This window comes from Myotis nattereri (assembly GCF_964212035.1).
Source record: "Myotis nattereri genome assembly, chromosome: 2".
Taxonomy (NCBI): Eukaryota; Metazoa; Chordata; class Mammalia; order Chiroptera; family Vespertilionidae; genus Myotis; species Myotis nattereri.
The window spans coordinates 43,273,069-43,293,106 of record NC_138076.1 but is presented as its reverse complement, the minus strand read 5'-3'; the positions used below and the strand labels follow the sequence as shown (position 1 = coordinate 43,293,106).

The 20,038-nt window shown below is 38.0% G+C and overlaps 1 protein-coding gene across 1 annotated transcript in view; it reads right to left on the bottom strand.

Moving 5' to 3' along the window:
- The window catches only part of UGGT2 (UDP-glucose glycoprotein glucosyltransferase 2), a 183,750-nt gene that overhangs the window by 18,005 nt on the left and 145,707 nt on the right, over nucleotides 1-20,038 (bottom strand). The window contains exons 31-36 of the mRNA XM_081083210.1: nucleotides 15,637-15,716; nucleotides 12,677-12,775; nucleotides 11,020-11,104; nucleotides 3,115-3,297; nucleotides 1,350-1,510; nucleotides 616-730 (exon numbers count right to left, since the gene is read on the bottom strand). Coding sequence (XP_080939336.1) covers nucleotides 616-730; nucleotides 1,350-1,510; nucleotides 3,115-3,297; nucleotides 11,020-11,104; nucleotides 12,677-12,775; nucleotides 15,637-15,716 — 723 coding nt within the window. The remainder of the gene's footprint in view (nucleotides 1-615; nucleotides 731-1,349; nucleotides 1,511-3,114; nucleotides 3,298-11,019; nucleotides 11,105-12,676; nucleotides 12,776-15,636; nucleotides 15,717-20,038) is intronic.

Here is a 20,038-nt window from a genome sequence, read left to right as displayed (position 1 = left end):
AGCTCACTCCATCTAGTATTCAGATATCAAAATCCTTTGATCACCATTCGAACCTCCAATCAACTGATCCTATTTCATTATCATCACCCCTTGATATCTTTGCTCCCTTCCTTTCATAACTTAATTTCCATAGTTAATCATTATAGTTAATTCCTTGAATATACTCTCGATTGTCTTACCCTTGTTTCACTTAGTTGTATTCACTTGGCAAAATTATAGTCCTGGTTAAATCCAAACCTCTGCACTTTCACCCAGCAACTAAACATGGCTTGCAAAACATATGGACACACACACAAACCATGCTGTTTTCATTTTAACCTCATGAACATCACTCTTAAGGGGGACCTTAGTACTGTCGAACAATTATATATGTGCCTATTCATGTACAAATCTTTGTGTAGATAATATGTTGTAGGGTGGGAAAGTGAAGATAAAATACTATTATTTTTAAAAATGTTGAGCTTGAAGTTAAAAAATTTATGTCAGTCTAGATTTTCAATAGAGAATTCTATAAAAAGAAAAGGCTGAAAATATAAAACTTTGAAGTCTACAAACCTGGAATTGGAGCAGTCTATATCTATATACTGATAATTATTCTATGAACACTTTACTTACCTGATCTAGGTTTGAAAGACTGTTTGGATCTTGACTGAGAGCTTGGTATTGGCCTCGGAGCCTGTCACCTGCTGCAATTCTCCTAAATCTCTTGAGATCCACTACGTATAAGGCACTGAAAAAAATGAGTACTCCTTGATAGCCTATGTTATTTATAGATTTCTATTTCCCCCCAGTGTTTGTCTACTTAATATTAACCTTAGATATCCTTGGACCTAATAATAATAAATCCTTTTATAAATTTTCTCCCAACATCTAATACTGTTTCCAAGGGGTTTGAAGTTTGTTATACTGTTAAAATTCATATCCTCTTAGGGTCACCTCAAATTTTTCCAAGATCTCATGAAACTCATGGCCCTACAAAACAATAACAGATTTGAGGACAGTATCTTGATTTTGTAAACCAAATTTAAATCTTCTGTGGTAGTTAGGAGCATATTACTTGAGCCATATCACATGGGTTTAACTCGGTCTAGTTATGTAAGCCTGGGCAAGTTACATTAAGTGCTATGTGCCTCAGTTTCCACATCTATAAAATGGGGATAATAACAATATCTCAAAAGGTTGTCATAGAGGTTTTATGACTTAAATTATGTAAAATCTTGTAAGAGTGACTGGCATGTAAAAGCACTAGGTAATTGGTTGCCATTGTTGTATAATTTCTAAGAGAACTGAATATTGTTGATTCAATCATTAATTTATTTACTAAGGAGTAAGAGTACAAATTTTCTTACCTGATATGGTATTTCCTCCTTAAAAGATGTGATGCCCAATATCCTTTCTTCCAGAAACGATATCCATCCATGTCAGTGCGGCTATCACAAAATGGAGTATACCCATAAGGAGCTCCACCCAGATCGAAATCTCGAAGTTCTTTCAGGTCGTGTCTCACAATCTAAATAATTAAAATACTTTTTCTGATGAAGACTATAAAATAAAATCATTATGTAAATCTCAAATCATTAGTTTATTGTAGAAATAGAGACTATATTTTCTTCCAGTTCTTCCATTTAATGAGTTTACAAAGTTTCTATTTTTTTCTCTTGTCCTCACAAATTAAAAAAAACTAAAATTTATATACCTAGTCAACATGACTCATTAATAATAAGTATTACATCATTTTTATCAAGATATTTTATTTATTGATATATTTTTATTGATTCCAGAGAGGAAGGGAGAGGAAGAGAGATAGAAACATCAATGATGACAGATAATCATTGATCAGGTGCCTCCTCACACCCCCTATTGGGGATTGAACCTACAACGGGGCATGTGCCCTTGACTGGAATCAAACCTGGGACCCTTCAGTCCTTAGGCCAATGCTCTATCCACTAAGCCAAACCAGCTAGGGCTCATCAATATATTTTAAACAAAATATATTTTGGGAAGGAACCAAATATTAGACAAGTGCATACACTAAGTTTCTCAAGGTATGGATTAATAATTCAAAATCATTTTTATGATAAATCTCCATTACTATATATTGGCAAACACTAGTTTGAATCATAAAGAAAAATCTCTTGATTACCTTCAATAGCTTTAATGCAATAATGTTTGTATGTTTCATTTTTTAATAGACTGCAGCCTGCTGGAGAAATATCACTGTATATGTTGTGTGCAGTAGGAGAAATAAATGTTTTTAGACAGTAGGATTGGAAATGCTTAGATCATCACCTGCATTTGCCTGCTTTCTTAGTTTTTAATTATAATGATTCACATTTATCAATTTGGAAAATAATACAAAAAATAAGAGTTTATGATATAAGTAAAATCTAATATAGAATTTGAAAATATACTTTTTGTCCTAAATATTAATACTACCTTGTACATTTAATTCATATAACATTAATGTTTACATGCTACTGTTATTTTTAAAAATTTGTGTATTTTTTTTGGGGGGCCATTAATGATTACAAAGGTATGCAAGGAGGAAAGGGGAAAAGTCATAATTTATGGATGTATAAATTTTGAAAGCTGAGAACCACAATTGTTTTGGGGCCAACTTTGGTACTCCCCCCTGGCCCCCGCCCCCGTTAAATGATAGGATGATGAGGATTTGGTTTCTGGCTTAATGCCAAAGAATACTATTGCAAGTGGAAGAGTGAGAGTTGTGTGTAACTGCTAAGTTTTCCAGTAAGAACAGCTCATTATACAACTATCAGCTCATATTCATAGGAACTCATATAACTTTTATTATGACTAGTACAAGTATTTGTTTTATTTTTAATACCAAAATTAAAAAACTATTACTTCAGAGAGAAAACTGCCATGTCCTAAATAATAAATGGTCTTCCTTGCAATACCTTTAATTTTCCCCTGAAATTCTGAGTTTTTTAAAAAAGATGCTTTGCCTTTGTATCACAATCATATCTTATTTGTTTATGTAGCATGGCAACAAAGATAACGATAAATACCAGCAACATAAATTGAGTCCCTATACTAAACAGACATGTTAAAAAGAGTTTAAGTACTAATAAAAACAACAGTTTATCTATTTACCTGGTCAGCATCAACAAAAATGATTTTGTCCACTGCTAGAGGAAAAAGGACATCAAGGAAAAGAATTTTGTAGCCCCAAATAATCCTTTGTTTTTCTGTCTGTTGGTGAAGCCAGCGAGGCCACTTATATTGGACTAGTTCATATTGGAATCCATATTCCTTAGCCATGTAAGGAATTACCTCCTAAAAAATACACATACACACATCAAAGAATATGTTCAAGGAAGAAAGCAGTTTTAGTTTTAGAGAAAAAGTTATCATTTAAATGTAGAGTTTAATATATATTTAATACATAGACACAGACAACAGTACAGTAGGTCATCGGGTTGCTTCTGAGACCGGTTCCTACGGCACGACGTAACGCGATTTTCTCTAAGTCAGAACCCACCTACGTCACTCACATGGAGCACATACACAGCAGTAATGAAGTGAGACAGTAACAAAAATTTAAAAGAAAAATAACAATTTCTAACCTTGTGGTAAATAATAAAAAACAGAAAGCACATATGTACATATGTCAAAATAACAGAACTTTTTTTTTTTTATAAATAAATGGGAGATGGCAACATACTAACGAAAAGACGTACATCGAGTCTGACATAACCTGAGGGACTGTCTGTATGGTGATAGAGGAAAAGGGTAAGGACTAGGTGGGGGTGGGAACTCGGTGGAGATGGGCAAAGGGGAGGAAATGGGGATGAAAAGAGACTGCTTAGGGTGATGGGCACCGGATGCAGTGTGCAGATGATGTTTTATTGAGTTGTACACTTGCAACCAGTATGGTTTTGTGAACCAATGTCACCCCAATAAATCTGTATATATAAAAGGCTATTGTGCAAAGTGTCCCCTTGGTAGTTCAACCGGGAGACCAGGAGTTCGATCGCTTATGATGTGCGCTGACCACCAGGTGGCAGTGTGGAACATGGCAGGCAACCAGCAGCAGCAGGGCACTGAGGGAGCAAGGGAAGGAGGAGGCAGGGAGGTGGGGAGACAGGGGGAACCTTGCGGTGGCAGCGCATGGGTTGCAAGGGAAGGAGGCGGGGAACCTGATCGGCCCTGATCGCTGGCCAGGCCTAGGGACCCTACCTGTGCATGAATTTCATGCACCGGGCCTCTAGTTAAAAAATAAAATAAAAGGTAGCATTTACTATAAAATGGTTTACAAGTTGATAAATGTCTAAATACTACTTCTCCAACTTACGCCTATTAATGAGAAATATGAAAATGCTGGCAAATATAAAGAGACAAGTATACATACAACCAATAATTAAATGACATTAAAAATAGGTATATTCTATTAATTAGCAAGCTTATTAACTAAGATAAATGTTCCCATATTTTTACAACTAACGTTAGACTTGAGAACACCTGACTATAGAAGAAAAAGCCTCTGGATCTTGGAACACCTATGCATCAAACAGTTTATATCCAGGGTAGGGCAAAAGATTTACAGTTGTTCATATGGAAAATAATACAATAATAAATAATAATATAAGAATAAACTCTGTGCTTTGCATACTCACAAATGTAAACCTAGTTTTGCCCCATCCTGTATACCAGTATACCAACATGTTTGTTCATCAGAGAGATAAAAAGATGAAGAGGATGTACAAAAAACATAAAATGAGTCATAAATTGATAAATTAGATTCTCTAACCTGAGTTTCATGTTTGAGATTTATGACTAATTTAATGATTAAAAATACAAGGCAGTTATTGTGGTCTAAACATTTTATATTTGATTTAGTGTTTTACAGGGTTAGAGTATTTTATTCTGCTTAAAGCAGAGCAGTTAATGAAATAGTGTTGGTTAAGTTTATTAAGATCCCAAAACCTGAGAGGGAGGATTATAAAGGAGTGGGGTGAGATGGGTTAGCAAACATGGAATTTGCATTCATCTCAGTTCTCATCTGTAGCTAGTTTCTGATTATAGACTTACTTTAATTTTCTTCATTTTTTTGTAAGAACACTGCAGATTTAAATTATGTTCTTTACTATACACATCAGTGAACTGAAATGTTGAAATTACAGCTAGACCAGTTTCTGGGAATCATTGCTTTGGTTTCAAAATTTTAAAAATATTAGATGAAATTTAAAAAAAAAACTTTTTTATTCAGCAAATATATATTTAAAAATATTCACCAAGCATGTATTACATGCAAGGCACTATTCTAGGCCAAGGATACAGTAGTAAACAAAACAGATACAAATCATGGCCCTTACAAACTTTCATTTTAGAGGTAATGGACAGAACATAAAGTTAGTATATTGAAGATAGTTATAGAAAAAAATAAAAAGAGAAAGAAAATAGAGTGATAAATCAAAAGGGATTGTAATTTACATAGTGTGGTCAGGAAAGAATTATTCCCTAAGTAGATATAATTTAGCAAATATTTAAAGGAAAAGAGTAGGCATTTTAAAAAATATATTTTTTATTGTTGACAGTATTACAGATGTGTCCATTTCCCCCTCTTTACCCCCTCCTCTTAACCCTTCCCCCTTTCCCCCTAGGTCTTCACACCCTATTACCCATGTCCATGGGCTATGCATAAAAGTATATAAGTTATTTGATTTATTTCTTCTTGCCCCCTGCCCTCCGCCCCAACCCTGAGGAGGTATTTCTTTTAATTGAAGGAAAATTTTCATAATTTCTGTTTCTGGCTGGTGGACACAGAGATGTAGACACAGGTGTTTTAAGTTTGTAAAAATTCATCAAACTGCAAACTTATGATTTGTACACAGTATAATTCACCAAAAAGTTGTAAAAGATTAAAATTTTGAGGGAAAGAAACAAAATTACAAAAAAAGGAAAATATTACTTCAGATAGGGTATTATTACTTTTGACCATGTAATACAAGACTTTTAATCCAGATGTAGCACTGTATTTCTAGTAAATATCATTTCCCACTAAGAGATTCTATCATCTCAGTTTATTTAGTGTTGCATCCCCACTTACCTAGTAGAATAACATGTTAAAAGTTTAGTGAAACCTAGTGTAACTTCTTGGTTATGTCTATGGGTTTTTTTGCAGTTTTTGTCTACTGTTGAATGATCACATGAGTGTTAAGCACCTGGGCTTTGAGGTCAGAATGCTAGAGTTCAAATCTCAGCTATGTTCCTAATTAGCTGTTTGATCTTGGATCTGTGCTATAAAGGACAAATCTTGCTTAAAAAAAGGTTGGGATCTTTGCCCCTGCCTCCTAGGATCCTTGGAATGTGCTGCCTAATAAAAATGCCTTGATTGACCTGGGCACCTTAGGCCATGCCAATCTTTCCAAAGATGTGAGTTACAGCAGGGACCTCTGGCCACTAGGTATTAGCTCAACCTCTAGACTGGAGGCTAAGGTCGGCCACTGTGGCCATCGGGTGGGACTATGTAGCCAACCCCAATAAAAACTCTGGAAACCTCTAGTTGGCAATCCCCCGTATGCACTGTCACACATTTCTGCTGGGAGAAATAAGCTCTGTCCATGTGACTCCACTGGGAGAGGACAACTGGAAACTCTGGGTCTGGCCTTCCACGGGCCTTGTCCTGTGCATCTCTTTGCTTGCTGATTTTAAGCTTTATTCTGTAGCTGTAATAAACCAAAACTGTGAGTATGATTGCTTTTCTGAGTTTTGTGAGTCCGGCTGGTGAATTATTGGACATCAGAGTGCTCTTGGATACCTGACTATATAGGCCAGTTATACAATTTCCGAGTCTTGGTTTTCTGGTCAAGGACTTTATGAACCACAACTGAATAATGTAAGTAAGTTAGCAATGTGCCTCAATGTGCAATATTAAGGAATAAAAGCATGGTTGGCTATTTTTATGTCTGCCTTTACCACTGGTTTTGGTTTATAAAAAGTGAACTCCTTTGAACTGTTGCTAAATGAGACTCTAACTTCATGGAATCTAATTAATTTGTAGGGAGGACAGAAAAGAACAGGGCATACTTTGCAGCAGGATTGTAGGGGTGAGTAAAGGGGAACATATGTTGGCCATCTGAAAACTTCTAAATACAAAATGCCTCAGACTTCTAAATATATTGTCTATACTACCACAGCAATAAATGAACTGCCCAGAGTCAAAGGAACTTGTTCCTGGTACTGTCAGGCTATTTTCTATGGTACAATGCTCATTTGATATTACTGTTCCTGCCTATCTTCGTAAAAAGAATCTAATTCTTTTTGTTGACCATCTGTACATATTTTTCATTGCTAAATGTTACTAAATTATCATTATCATGAAAAACCACTAATCCCTCTGATTTTGAGTTTACTTAAAAATAAGCCATCTCTTGCTGTCCTTTTAAACACTTCCTTAAATAAAAATGGCATAGAAGGAGAAATTAAGATGGCGGCATAGATAAACACCGGGAAATAGTCGCCTCACACAACAATTGAAAAATACCGCAAAGGACGGAGCAAACATCGTCCAGAACAACAGGAAGGTTGGCTGAGTGTAAATTCTACAACTAGAAGAAAAGAGGGGCATGCTGAGAGCCAGAGGAGCTGCGGAGGTGAAGTGCAGAGGTACGGCGGTGGCTCGCTCGCGCGGAAAGCGGGTGGCACCTGAGGACGCGGCTGTCTTTTTGAATCACAAGCTCCCGACTGCTCTGAACTCCGGTTCCGGCTAGTCTCTGGGGACCCAGGACTCATACGGGGAGAAGCTGGTCTGTCGGGCAGCGGGCGAACTTGAGGGCGGCTTTCCCTCAGAGGTGTTTGCAGCAATTACCGGGTCACTGAGACACGCGACTCCAGGCGGAGAATCAGCCATAGCTTCTTTCTCCGCCCTTTTGACTCCCTGAGACCCCGCCCCACCCAGGCTGCGGCAGAGGCTTTTGCATGTGAATGTACCTAATTGCAGCCGAGCCAGGCAGAGCCCCGCAGCGGCTTGCATTGCTTCACAGCTGAGCCTCTTTGTGGCTCCTGCTGTGTGGCCTCAGGCAGAGGCTGAATTAGCACCTCCTTAGATCCAGGAGCCACTGTGCCCAGTGGTCAGAGGGGGACCATTCTCCCACTTCAGACACGGCTGATTCCCACAGCCGGTTGGCCTGGAGGTCAATTCCTCCCAGTGATCCTACAACAACCAAGGCACCAAGAGTGCACCAAGAGTGTCCACCCCAGGTAACTGGGGAGGCTGAGCCACTGGGCCCTACAGGACTCCTGGCGCGCAGGGCCACTCTATCAACACAGGGAAGCAGCCAAAATGCGGAGACAAAGAAACAGGTCACAAATGGCAGAAAAGGAGGAAAGCAAACGACTGGATATAGAGTTCAAAGCCACGTTTATAAGGTTTTTCAAGAATTTTATGGAAACCGCCGATAAATTTAATGAATCCCTCAATGAGTATAGTGAGACCATGGAGGACATGAAAAAGGACCAACTAGAAATTAAGCATACACTGACTGAAATAAAGAATAATTTACAGAGATCCAACAGCAGACAAGAGGATCCCAAGAATCAAGTCAAAGATTTGAAATACAAAGAAAAAAAAAATACCCAACCGAAAAAGAAAAAAGAAAAGAGAATCCAAAAATATGAAGATAGTGTAAGGAACCTCTGGGACAACTTCAAGCGTACCAACATCAGAATTATAGGGGTACCAGAAGGAGAGAGAGGGCAAGATATTGAAAACCTTTTTGAAGAAATAATGACAGAAAACTTCCCCTACCTGGTGAAAGAAATGGACTTACAAGTCCAGGAAGCGCAGAGAACCCCAAACAAAAGGAATCCAAAGAGGACCACACCAAGACACATCATAATTAAAATGCCAAGAGCAAAAGATAAAGAGAGAATCTTAAAAGCAGCAAGAGAAAGACAGTCAGTTACCTACAAGGGAGTACCCATCCGACTGTCAGCTGATTTCTCAACAGAAACCATGCAGGCCAGAAGAGAGTGGCAAGAAATATTCAAAGAGATGAATAGCAAGAACCTGCAACCAAGATTACTTTATCCAGCAAAGCTATCGTTCAGAATGGAAGGTCAGATAAAGAGCTTCACGGATAAGAAAAAGCTAAAGGAGTTCATCACCACCAAACCAGCATTATATGAAATGCTGAAAGGTATTCTTTAAGAAGAGGAAGAAGAAAAAGGAACTCTTACCATTTGCCACAGCATGGATGGAACTGGAGAGCGGATAAATACAACAGGATCTCACTCATTTGTGGAATATAATGAACAACATAAACTGATGAACAAGGACTGATCCAGAGACGGAGAGGCATTGATTGGACTGTTGGGCCTTGGAGGGAAGGTAGGGGAGGGTGGGGGCAAGGGGGAAAGATCAACCAAAGGACTTATATGCAAGCATATAGGCCTAACCAATGGACACGGACAACAGGGGGGTGAGGGCATGAGCGGGGGGGTGGGGGGGTAAAGGGTACACATATGTAACATCTTAATCAATAAAAAATATTAAAAAAAATGGCATAGAAAATTTCTTAAGCTAGATAAAAAATGATGAATACCAAAGTTTTAAAATTGATTTAAAAACAGAAATTTGAGTAAATATACATTGAGTAAATATACATAGATTACTCTATCCTCCAAAGCTATCATTTAGAATCAAAGGACAGATAAAGAGCTTCCCAGATAAGAAAAAGCTAAAGGAGTTCATCACCACCAAACAAGTATTATATGAAACTAGAGTCCTGGTGCATGAAATTTGTGTATGGGGGTTGGGGGTTGGGGAGGGAGTCCCTCAGCCCAGTCTTCACTCTCTCCAATACGAGACCCCTTGGGGGATGTCTTTCTGTCTCACAATTCGGTACCGCTGGCTCCTAACCGCACACCTGCCTGCCTGCCTGCCTGATCACCCCTAACCACCTCTGCCTGCTGGCCTGATTGCCCCCTAACTGCTCCCCTGCTGGCCTGATTGCCCCCTAACTGCTCCTCTGTTTACCTGATCACCCCCTAACTACTCTCCCCTGCCGGCCTGGTGGCCCCCTAACTGCTCTCCCCTACCAGCCTGATCACGCCCTAACTTCTCTCCCTGCTGGCCTGGTGGCCCCCTAACTGCTCTCCCCTGCGGGCCTGGTGGCCCCCTAACTGCTCTCCCCTGCTGGCCTGATCGCCCCCTAACTGCCTCTGCCTCGGCCCCTGCCACCGTGGCTTTGTCTGGAAGGATGATCGGAAGATGTCCACTCTAATTAGCATATTACCCTTTTATTAATATCGATGTTAAAGGGTCTCTACTTGAGAAGATAAAAAATATAAACAATAAAATGGCAATAAATATATACATATCAACAATTGAATCTATAAACAAATTGAACAAGCAGAACAGAAACATATTCATAGATAGAGAACTTTTTGTTGGTTGCCAGATGGTAGGGGAATTGTGGTGGGTGGGCACAAAAAAAGATGAAGGGAATAGGAAGTACAAATTGGTTGTTACAGAACAGTTATGGGGATGTAAAGTACAGCTTAGGGCAGCGGTTCTCAACCTGTGGGTCACGACCCCTTTGGTGGTCGAACAACCCTTTCACAGGGGTCACCTAAGACCATCCTGCATAGCAGATATTTACATTACAATTCATAACAGTAGCAACATTACAGTTATGAAGTAGCAACGGAAATAATTTTATGTTTATGTCACAACATGAGGAACTGTATTTAAAGGGCCAGAAGGTTGAGAACCACTGGTTTAGGGAATATAGCCAATAATATTCTAATAACTAGATGTGGTGCTGATGGGTGCAAGATTTATTAGGATGATCAAGTATTAACTTATGTAATGTCTGGTCACTGGGGTGTACAAAAAATTTAAAAATATATAAAAAATTAATAAAGATAGAAATTTGAGTAAATATACATTTTAAAACTCATTCTGAAAAAAAAAGTTATATGAACTTACAATGACATAAAGAATTTACTATTTAAACATTAACCATTCTAGAATAAAAAGATGAATGTACTTACTTTAAATGTTGGTGACAGATAATTTTTTAGGAACCAAAATTTCACTGGTGTTTTGGTGTTACGTAAAACAGAAAGCATCATAATTCTGTAAAAAAGAGCATTAAACCAACCAAGTTAATATCAATAGTTTATCCTACTTTGCATAAGGCTTTTAAATATTTAAAGGTATTATTAGAAGTTTTTCACTATGTATTATAAAGAAATAGGCTAAAGGACCTTCAAATATTATGGTTGTTCATCAAGTATGCAATGTGTAAGTCTATATGTTTACCGAGGGTTCCTGACCTATGATGGTTTGATTTATGAATTTCCAACTTTAAAATGGTATGAAAGCGATACACATTCAGTAGAAACTGTACTTCAAATTTTGATTTTTGATTTTCTCTTGGGCTAGTGATATGTGATTTAGTGCTCTTTCAGGATTCTGGGCAATGGCATGACATGTTTCTGTCTAATTGTATGTACGCTAATGTAAGTGTTCTAAGCACATTTAAGGTAGGATAGGGTAAGCTATGATGTTCAGTAGGTTTGGTGTATTAAATGCATTTTTTAATTATGAGGGATGGGGAACCTTTTTTCTGTCAGACCCCTTTGGATAGTTATAACATCATTCGAGGGCCATACAAAATTATCAACTTAAAAATTAGCCTGCTATATTTGGTCAAACATTTAATTAACTCACTCCTAATGCCTTGGTAGGGCCAGACCAAATGATTTCCTGGGCCTTATATAGCCTACGGCTGGACATTCCCCGCCCACTCCCCCTACCCCCGCCTGGTTTATTGAGACATAACCCTATTATAAATCAAGGAGCATCTGTATACATATATTTGTTATACATGAAATTGCTTGCTTTTTGACTGTTTCAGCTTGCAAACAAAGAAGTTAATCTGAAATAGTCTTGATGAGCTGAACTACAGTCTAATATTGGCTCTTCTACTGTGTCAGTAACATCAGGTGTGAAAAACGTGAAGAGCTGAATGATCTGTCTATACTGATAAATTCAATGGACAGGGCACTTGTTTTGTTCTAATCCTCTGACTGGAGAAGGTATCTAAAGTTCCATCTTAAAATATAAACACATATTCAAACATTTCTGAGGCATTCTCTGAGATTCTTCATTATAAACAGTTAAAACAACAACAGTGCTTTGTAGTTTGTAAATATGCTTTTCTCCTCTGACTGCCCCTCCTCCTTTTATGTAAAACAAGGCATTTCTTCATTGGAAAAGGGAAATTTACAGTATATACTTTTTATTAATTATATTGTTATAAAATAAGTCCATTTTCTAGTCTTAAATAATATCAGTATCCCAAATCAGTCAAATTCATGAAATTTATTATATTTTAAAAATACACCTCCCTCATAATTTTAGGTGAAAAAAAAGCAAGGAGCAGAACAGTGTATAAACATTGTTACTATCTGGGTAAAAATAAATTTATAAATAAAAAAATATATATATTTGCTTGTCTACACATCTTTGGTAGGACTTAAAAATAATATTGGTTACCTGTGGGAAAGAGAACTTGGTATCAAGAAAAGAGAAGAGGAAGATTCTTTTTACTGTATATAATTTTATTCTTTTGAACTTTAGAAATTCTTTTTGAATCAAGTAAATGTACTAGGTTTAAAAACATTAGATAAAAAGTATACCTACCTTAAAAAGCGTTCATATAAATGGCCAGAAGCAACTGAGAAAATGTTCAGAACATCTGTTTCCTTTTTGTCTTTTTCTTTATGCAAACTTCTTGTGAAACTTGGAATAAAAAAAGTAGTGATTGACGGTTTCAAAAATATATCTGCAAACTTTATATACCTAAATACTAAATTTGGTAAGTAATAAAAACAGGACTGCCTTTCAAAGTAATTTCACTAAAACCAGTTCTAAATATTATGAATTATTAATATTAAAACATGTGACATTATAACAAAGTTTTTATGATTACAAAATTTAAAACACAGAATGTAATTATATTGTCTCTAGGTTAATGAGGTAATATCTTTGAATCTGAGTTACAAATGTTTTTTGAGAACAAAGAATGAGTTATAGCATGCTATGGCCATATAAAATCATATTTATTTATTTAATCCTTACCTGAGGATATTTTTCCATTGATTTTTAGAAAGAGTGGAAGGGAGGGGGAGAGACACAGAGAGTGAAACATTGATGTGAAAGAGACACATCAACTCGTTGCCTCCCACAGGCACTCGGGCCAGGACTGGCGATTGAGCCTGCAACCGAGGTACATGCCCTTCACCTGAATCAAACCCAGGACTCTTCAGTCTGTGGGCCAACTCTATCCACTGAGCCAAACCATTAGGTCTGAACTGACATTTTAAATAGGCCAACAGTGAGGGAAGAAACAGACTGTACAGGTGTGTAACTACAGCACAGTTAGACTTTTTCTATGTGGTAATAGTAAGTCCTGAGTGCTGGTGACATGGCTCCCCCAGGATAAAATGTTATAAATAAAAGCTGCCTACAATTTAGAGTTCTTCTGGCCAGTTATAGTCACCATTCCACACAGGCTATACTCTGGGTGTGTCTCCACGAGGAGCAAGAGACAAAGGGAGCCACATCCACTCACTGGCTTCCTCTGGGCCCAGCTCTCATTTACACCACTTTCAGGACTTAGATCAGCCTTTTATATGTCCCATCTCATGTTCAAAAGTGACTGCATTTTTTATTTCAGGTATTCATAATGTATTGATTTCTTCTTTTTCCTTCCACTTAAAATTATTTAATTAAAAATTTCATTTTTATATGCACAGATATTTAAAATGACTAAAATTTGGAAAGCTAAACAACTTACAATCATCATGGATTATATTTTGCCAAATAGGAATTGTTATGACAAAAGCATTTTTCAAATATTTTTTATGGTAATCTCCCAAATAAGAAAAACACAAGTTGATTCAGTGAGAAAAAAATCACTCTAAGTTAGGATAAAACTAAGATAAGCAAAGTAAAAGCAGTATACAAAACACTTACATACTTGGAGGAGTTGCCATCTCTGTAACAAAGCATCATTTTGCTTTTGGTACCCTTTGGTTAAGTAAGTTGCTATGCTATACTTGAATAGTTATCTTTATTCATTCAATCTACCTTCTGGCTTTAATGGAAGCTCATGCACAGATACTCTTAATGCTCAGATAATAATGTTTCATTATCCCGTCAAATATACCTACTCTTCAAATCATCTCAAAATGTGAGTTTGAGCCTTACTAGCACAATAACATGATTCTTCTTATCAAACAAGGAGTCAACTATCAAAAAAGAGACCTCAACTGGGCAAAATCCACGATGGGAGTGCTTTGATCAGTATAATAAAATCTGCTTAGGTTGATGAATCTATTTGGCCTAAAGTTTCTATTTCTTAGCCTTGACCAAAATAATCTTGTTCTCCATCACAATCAAATTAAGTTCAAATCTCTAAGTTCTCTACAGTGTGGATCTACAGCAGCTTTTGTTTCTGTCTACTTAATACTCTTTACAATTCAATAACAATAACCTGGTATTTTGAGGGGAAGGCATTCTTCCTCCAATTTTATTCTATAAAGTTTAAGTGGGACAGTTCTTCTCAGTGGCTCTAGAGATAGGCATATGACCCAAGTCATAGTGATCAGCTCAGTTTGGGACACATGGCTATAGCTGGACTAATGAGTCAGCCTTGGAACTTTTATTGGTACTAGGTGGAAAGAGGCAATCTCCTCCCACAGGAGATGGCAAACTTTTCCTTGTAAAAGTTAACTGAAAATGAAGGAGGCACAGATAACAGAACTAAGAGAAGAAGAGTTTCCAGACTATATCACCTGGATGCCTAAAGTCAGCTCTACTCCTGGATTCTGTAGATAAGGTGAGTCAATATATTAATTTTTTGAAGAACTAATAATAAAGGTCTTCAACCTAATTTATAGATTCCCTATCATATTCACTGTACCAGCTAACTGGGGCTACTTTCTGTTCCTTGAGTAACATACCCAATCTTCACATAACCAGGCACCTCACTCCATCTTCAACTTTTGAAAACCTGCTAATCCTTTAGGACAGCGGTTCTCAATTTGTGGGTCGCAACGCCTTTGGGGGTCGAACGACCCTTTCACAAGGGTTGCCTAAGACCATCCTGCATATCAGATATTTACATTACGATTCATAACAGTAGCAACATTACAGTTATGAAGTAGCAACGAAAATAATTTTATGGTTGGGGGTCACCACAACATGAGGAACTGTATTAAAGGGTCGCAGCATTAGGAAGGTTGAGAACCACTGCTTTAGGACAGCAGTCACCAACCTTTCGGATCGTCCGCGGACCACCGGTTGGCGACCGCTGCTTTTGAACCCATTGAGCCACACACTTCTCCATGGAGTCTTTTCTGAGTTTCCTCCTAACTGGATATAGCCCTTTTCTCCCTTGGTTTGTATAGCACTTTATTTCCAGCTGTCTTACAGCTCCAGTTTCCTATCTTGTATTATTAAAACTTATGTATCTATCTTATTCCTCTTAGAGGAGAGGATCTGTGCTATACTTAAAATGTTGACTATCTGTAGGGTTTCCATATACTAGATTCCCAATGGGTCAATAGTTATGTGTTAACATATTCATTAGTAATTACCTTTTAATGGAATCCCACATTCCTTTTTTTTCTTCATCAGTAAGGATATCTTCCTTAATTTTGTCTGGCTTTTTTTGCACCTAGATAGCATGGTGAAGAAAAATCTTAGAATTCTTTAGCTTTAAATATTATGCTGCATGGTTAGAAAGTGAAACTTACTTATCAGGGTGACCCTTATAAATCAGTGGCAGTAAATGAAGCCAGAAAATATCTTAGTACAACATTATAGACACAATCTGGTTTCAATGACCAGTTCAAGCCCTTGTTTTTAGTTCTTTGGTGGTTAGCTCCATACTGCTAAATAGTGTGTTTATATTTTTACTTACTGATTTATCAACTTTAAACATACCTGGATATACATAGTATATCTGGATTCAAGGGTTATATATTATTCATTCATGATGAAAGAAGAGTAGCTCACTTATATCATCCTGCCCCTTTTGTCTGGAAGTTTTGATAGTAATACCTTCATCATTACTTCTTCTACCACTATTTTTTAACTTAAAATAATATTTAAAACTCTATATTCTATTCTAACAACTTCAACAGTTCCTGTTTCATACTGTTTATAAGAATACTAATATCTCTACCTTTTCCCTCCACCTCCCAACTTACATTAGCTAAACACCTTTACTTTACTTTAAATGTAAATATAGTTATTTTCATTTAGTCCAGTAAATATATCTTTTCCACTATGCTGTTTATTCTTCATCTTAAGAATCAGTAAATAGTGCTTATTGTGACAATGTAAATATTATTCACTGAAAAGTCTGAAAGGCTGCTACAATTATATTTCCTCTGTGGAGGTACAATAACATGACCACTGTGCCTCTTGTAGGAGACTTGCTAGTTTAAATTGATTCTGCTTTTTTACATTCCACCATAGAGAAATACTTTTTTTTTTGGAATTTTATTGTACTTATTTTTCCTGGTGGTGAGCTATATTTCTTCTTTACCACGTACCCAATATTTTCCAGTTTATTATTCATGTTAGCTAAAATTCCTGTCTTCTTGAAGACATTTTTTCTTGGAGCTCAACAATTAACTGCCTGCTTATTTCTAGGTCTTCTTTGCTTTAACTTTCAGATTAATGTCACCATTTCTCAAAATACTTATCTTCTTCTTTCTTGGTTTTCATCTTCACTGTGCTGGCAAATAACTTCAAAAAGAGATGTGAAAAGTAATGTTTCTAAATCTTCACACTTCAGAAAACAACCTTACTTTGTCTTCAAATTTAAGAATTCAGCTAAGAATCCTAGGTTCAAAACAATTTTCCTCAAAACATTGAATACTTTGTTTTGCTGTCTTGTAACTTACATTTTGAAAACGACAAATCTGATGCTAGTGCTTGAGTTATCCAATTGCAGTGACCCGACTTTTCCCCTTGGTAGTTACTGTGATCTTATTTGGGCCATTTTTCTTTCTTTCTTTTTTTTAAATCCTCACTCAAGGATATTTTCCCACTGATTTTTAGAGAGAGTGGAAGCGAGAAAGAAAGTCAGAGAGAAATATCGATGTGAGAGAAACGTATTGATTGGTTGCCTCCTGCACGTGCCCTGACCAGGGCCTGGGCTGGGGAGGAGCCTGCAACAAATGTACGTGTCCTTGACCGGAATCGAACCCGGGACCCTTTGGTCTGCAGGCTGACGCTTTAACCACTGAGTCAAACGGGCTAGGGCTGGGCCATTTTTCTCTTTCTTTTTGGAGGAACATTTTTCATTCATCCTAGTTTGTGGACCATTTTGACACATTTTAATCTCTTTATCTGTGGGATACTTTCCCTCTTCCATTTTCTCTTTTTCTTCTTTCTGGAATTTCTACTAGTGGGCTACTGAAGTTCATGGGCTAATCCTCAATGCTGCTTATCTTTTCTCCTTCCTTTTTTTTCTGTCTCTTTGTGTAATACTGAGAGATCGATGGTGAGGGAATAAAACTGTACGGCTAAAAAACAAGTAGATGGCTAGGCTACAGAATGGTTAACCCTCAAAGATTTGCTGGTGATGGTGAAAGACTTAGATCTGCTCTCTACCATGGGCCAACAGGTCAAATACAACCAATACACGCAGTGCAAAATTCAGATTAAAAAAAAGAAAACTTAAACCATTTTTCATGGTCAAAGATGAAACTGTACTTCCCACCCTTACACCAATAAATTTTCTCTCCTGTTTGTAGGGCGAGGATAAAACTAGCTGAAATGTTGGTCCTAAAGGGCTTGAGCTAAGTCAGTATCTTAAGCAGCTGGTCTGGGTTTTATGGGTTTTCATCTGGAATGGCCAAAGGAAATGTATTCAAAGAGAGACTGTAAGTTATTATTGAAAAGGAAAGTGGAAGATCAGAGAAGAGCATCAAAGATGAGTGTGAGCAACATGTATAACATCACAGGATAAAGAACACAGGTGATTAGGAATAGATTATGATATGGGATGCAAACTACAGTTTAAAATTAAGGCAATATATAATGGTGAGAGCTTTGATAACCTGTTATTGGACTGTACAGATTCTAACCATATGGGTATTTCTTAGTTATCACTAATATTGGTTTCTACTCTATTGCATTGTAGACAGAGGACATACTCTGATTTCATTCTTATGAAATCTGCTAAAACCTGCTTGTCAACTAAATGTAAAGCTATTTTTTTTTGTAAAGCTAATTTTTAAGATGTTTTCTGTGTGTTTGAAAGACTGTTCATTTGTGTTATTAGGTGTTGTGTTCAATATATGTTTATAGGTAAAAATTTATAATTACAATGTTCAAAATCTTCTGTATCTCTTGATTTTTTTTGTCTGCTTGTAGTATCAAGTACTAAGAGATGTGTGTTAAAATATCTCAAATATGATAGAAAATTGTCAATTTCTCTTGTAATTCTATTATATATATATACTAGAGGCCCGGTGCACAAAAATTTGTGCACTTGGGGGGGGGGGAGGGAGGTCCCTAAGCCCGGCCTGTGCCCTCTCGCAGTTGGGACCCCTCGGGAGATAACGACCTGCTGGCTTAGGCCTGCTCCCGGGTGGCAGAGGGCAGGCCCAATCCCTAGATGCAGCCCCTGGTCGGGCTCAGAGCAGGGCTGATTGGGGAGTTGGGGCACCGCCCCCTGTCATGCACAGAGCAGGGCGATCGGGAGGTTGCGATGCCACCCTCAGTCATGCTCAGGGTAGGACCGATTGGGGGGTTGGGGCACCGTCCACTGTCACACTCAAGGCAGGGTCGATGGGGAGGTTGCGGCGCCACCCCCTGTCACGCACAGAGCAGCGCCAATTAGGGGTTGGGGCACTGCCGCCTGTCACTCACAGAGCAGGGCCCATCCAGGGGGTTGGGCGCTGCCCCCTGTCACACTGATCCCGGTGCCGGGAGGCCTTGCAGCTCCGCTGATCCTGGTGCTGGGAGGCATAATACCCTTTTACTATATAGGGTAGAGGCCTGGTGCACGGGTGTGTGCCGGATGGTTTGCCCTGAAGGGTGTCCTGGATCAGGGTGGGGGTCTCCACTGGGGTGCCTGGCTGGCCTGGGTGAGGGGATGATGGCTGTTTGCAGCCGGTCACACACCCTTCAGGGTGGGGGTCCCCACTGGGGTGCCTGGCCAGTCTGGGTGAGGGGCTGAGGGCTGTTTTCAGGCTGGGGGTGACTGAAGCTCCCAACCGCTCCTTTCTTTCTTTCTTTCTTTTTTTTTATTCTGGGCCAGCTTTAGCTTTGAGGCTTGGCTCCAGCTCTTAGGCCTCCACTGCTGAAAGTAGGTTTCTGGCCTTTGCTTACAATGTTGCGATCCTGCTGGCTGAAGCCCGACGGACTAAAGCAGGTTTCTAGGGTTTTGTTTAGCTTCTATATTTGTTACATAGTTGCTTAGAGTTGCAGCTCAGAGGCCTGCAGCGGCAGGCAGGGAACATTGGAGTCCTCCATCACTGAAGCAAGCAAGCCTCATGTTAGTTTCAAGCTGCCTGGCTGCCGGCCGCCATCTTGGCTGGCAGTTAATTGCATATCTCGCTGATTAGCCAATGGGAAGGGTAGCGGTCGTACACCAATTACCATGTTTCTCTTTTATTAGATAGGATACACACACACACACACACACACACACATTTTTTATTTTTAGTAATATTATTTGTCTTAATGTTTAATATCTCTGGTACTAGTATAGCTAAACAAGCTTTGTTTAGGTTATTATTGACCTAGTATACTTTTGCTATACTTGTATTTTATTTTCATCCTCACCCTGAAGCTGTATTCCTATGTATTAGATGTGCTTTCTGCAAATAACATATAATTGGGATTTTTAAAAAATCCAGTATGACAATCTTTTAATTGGAACATTCAGCCCATTTACATTTAATATAATTGTCTTAAATTCTGACTATTTTGTGCTTCTTCTGTGTCCCATATGTTCACTTTATCTCTCCTTTATTA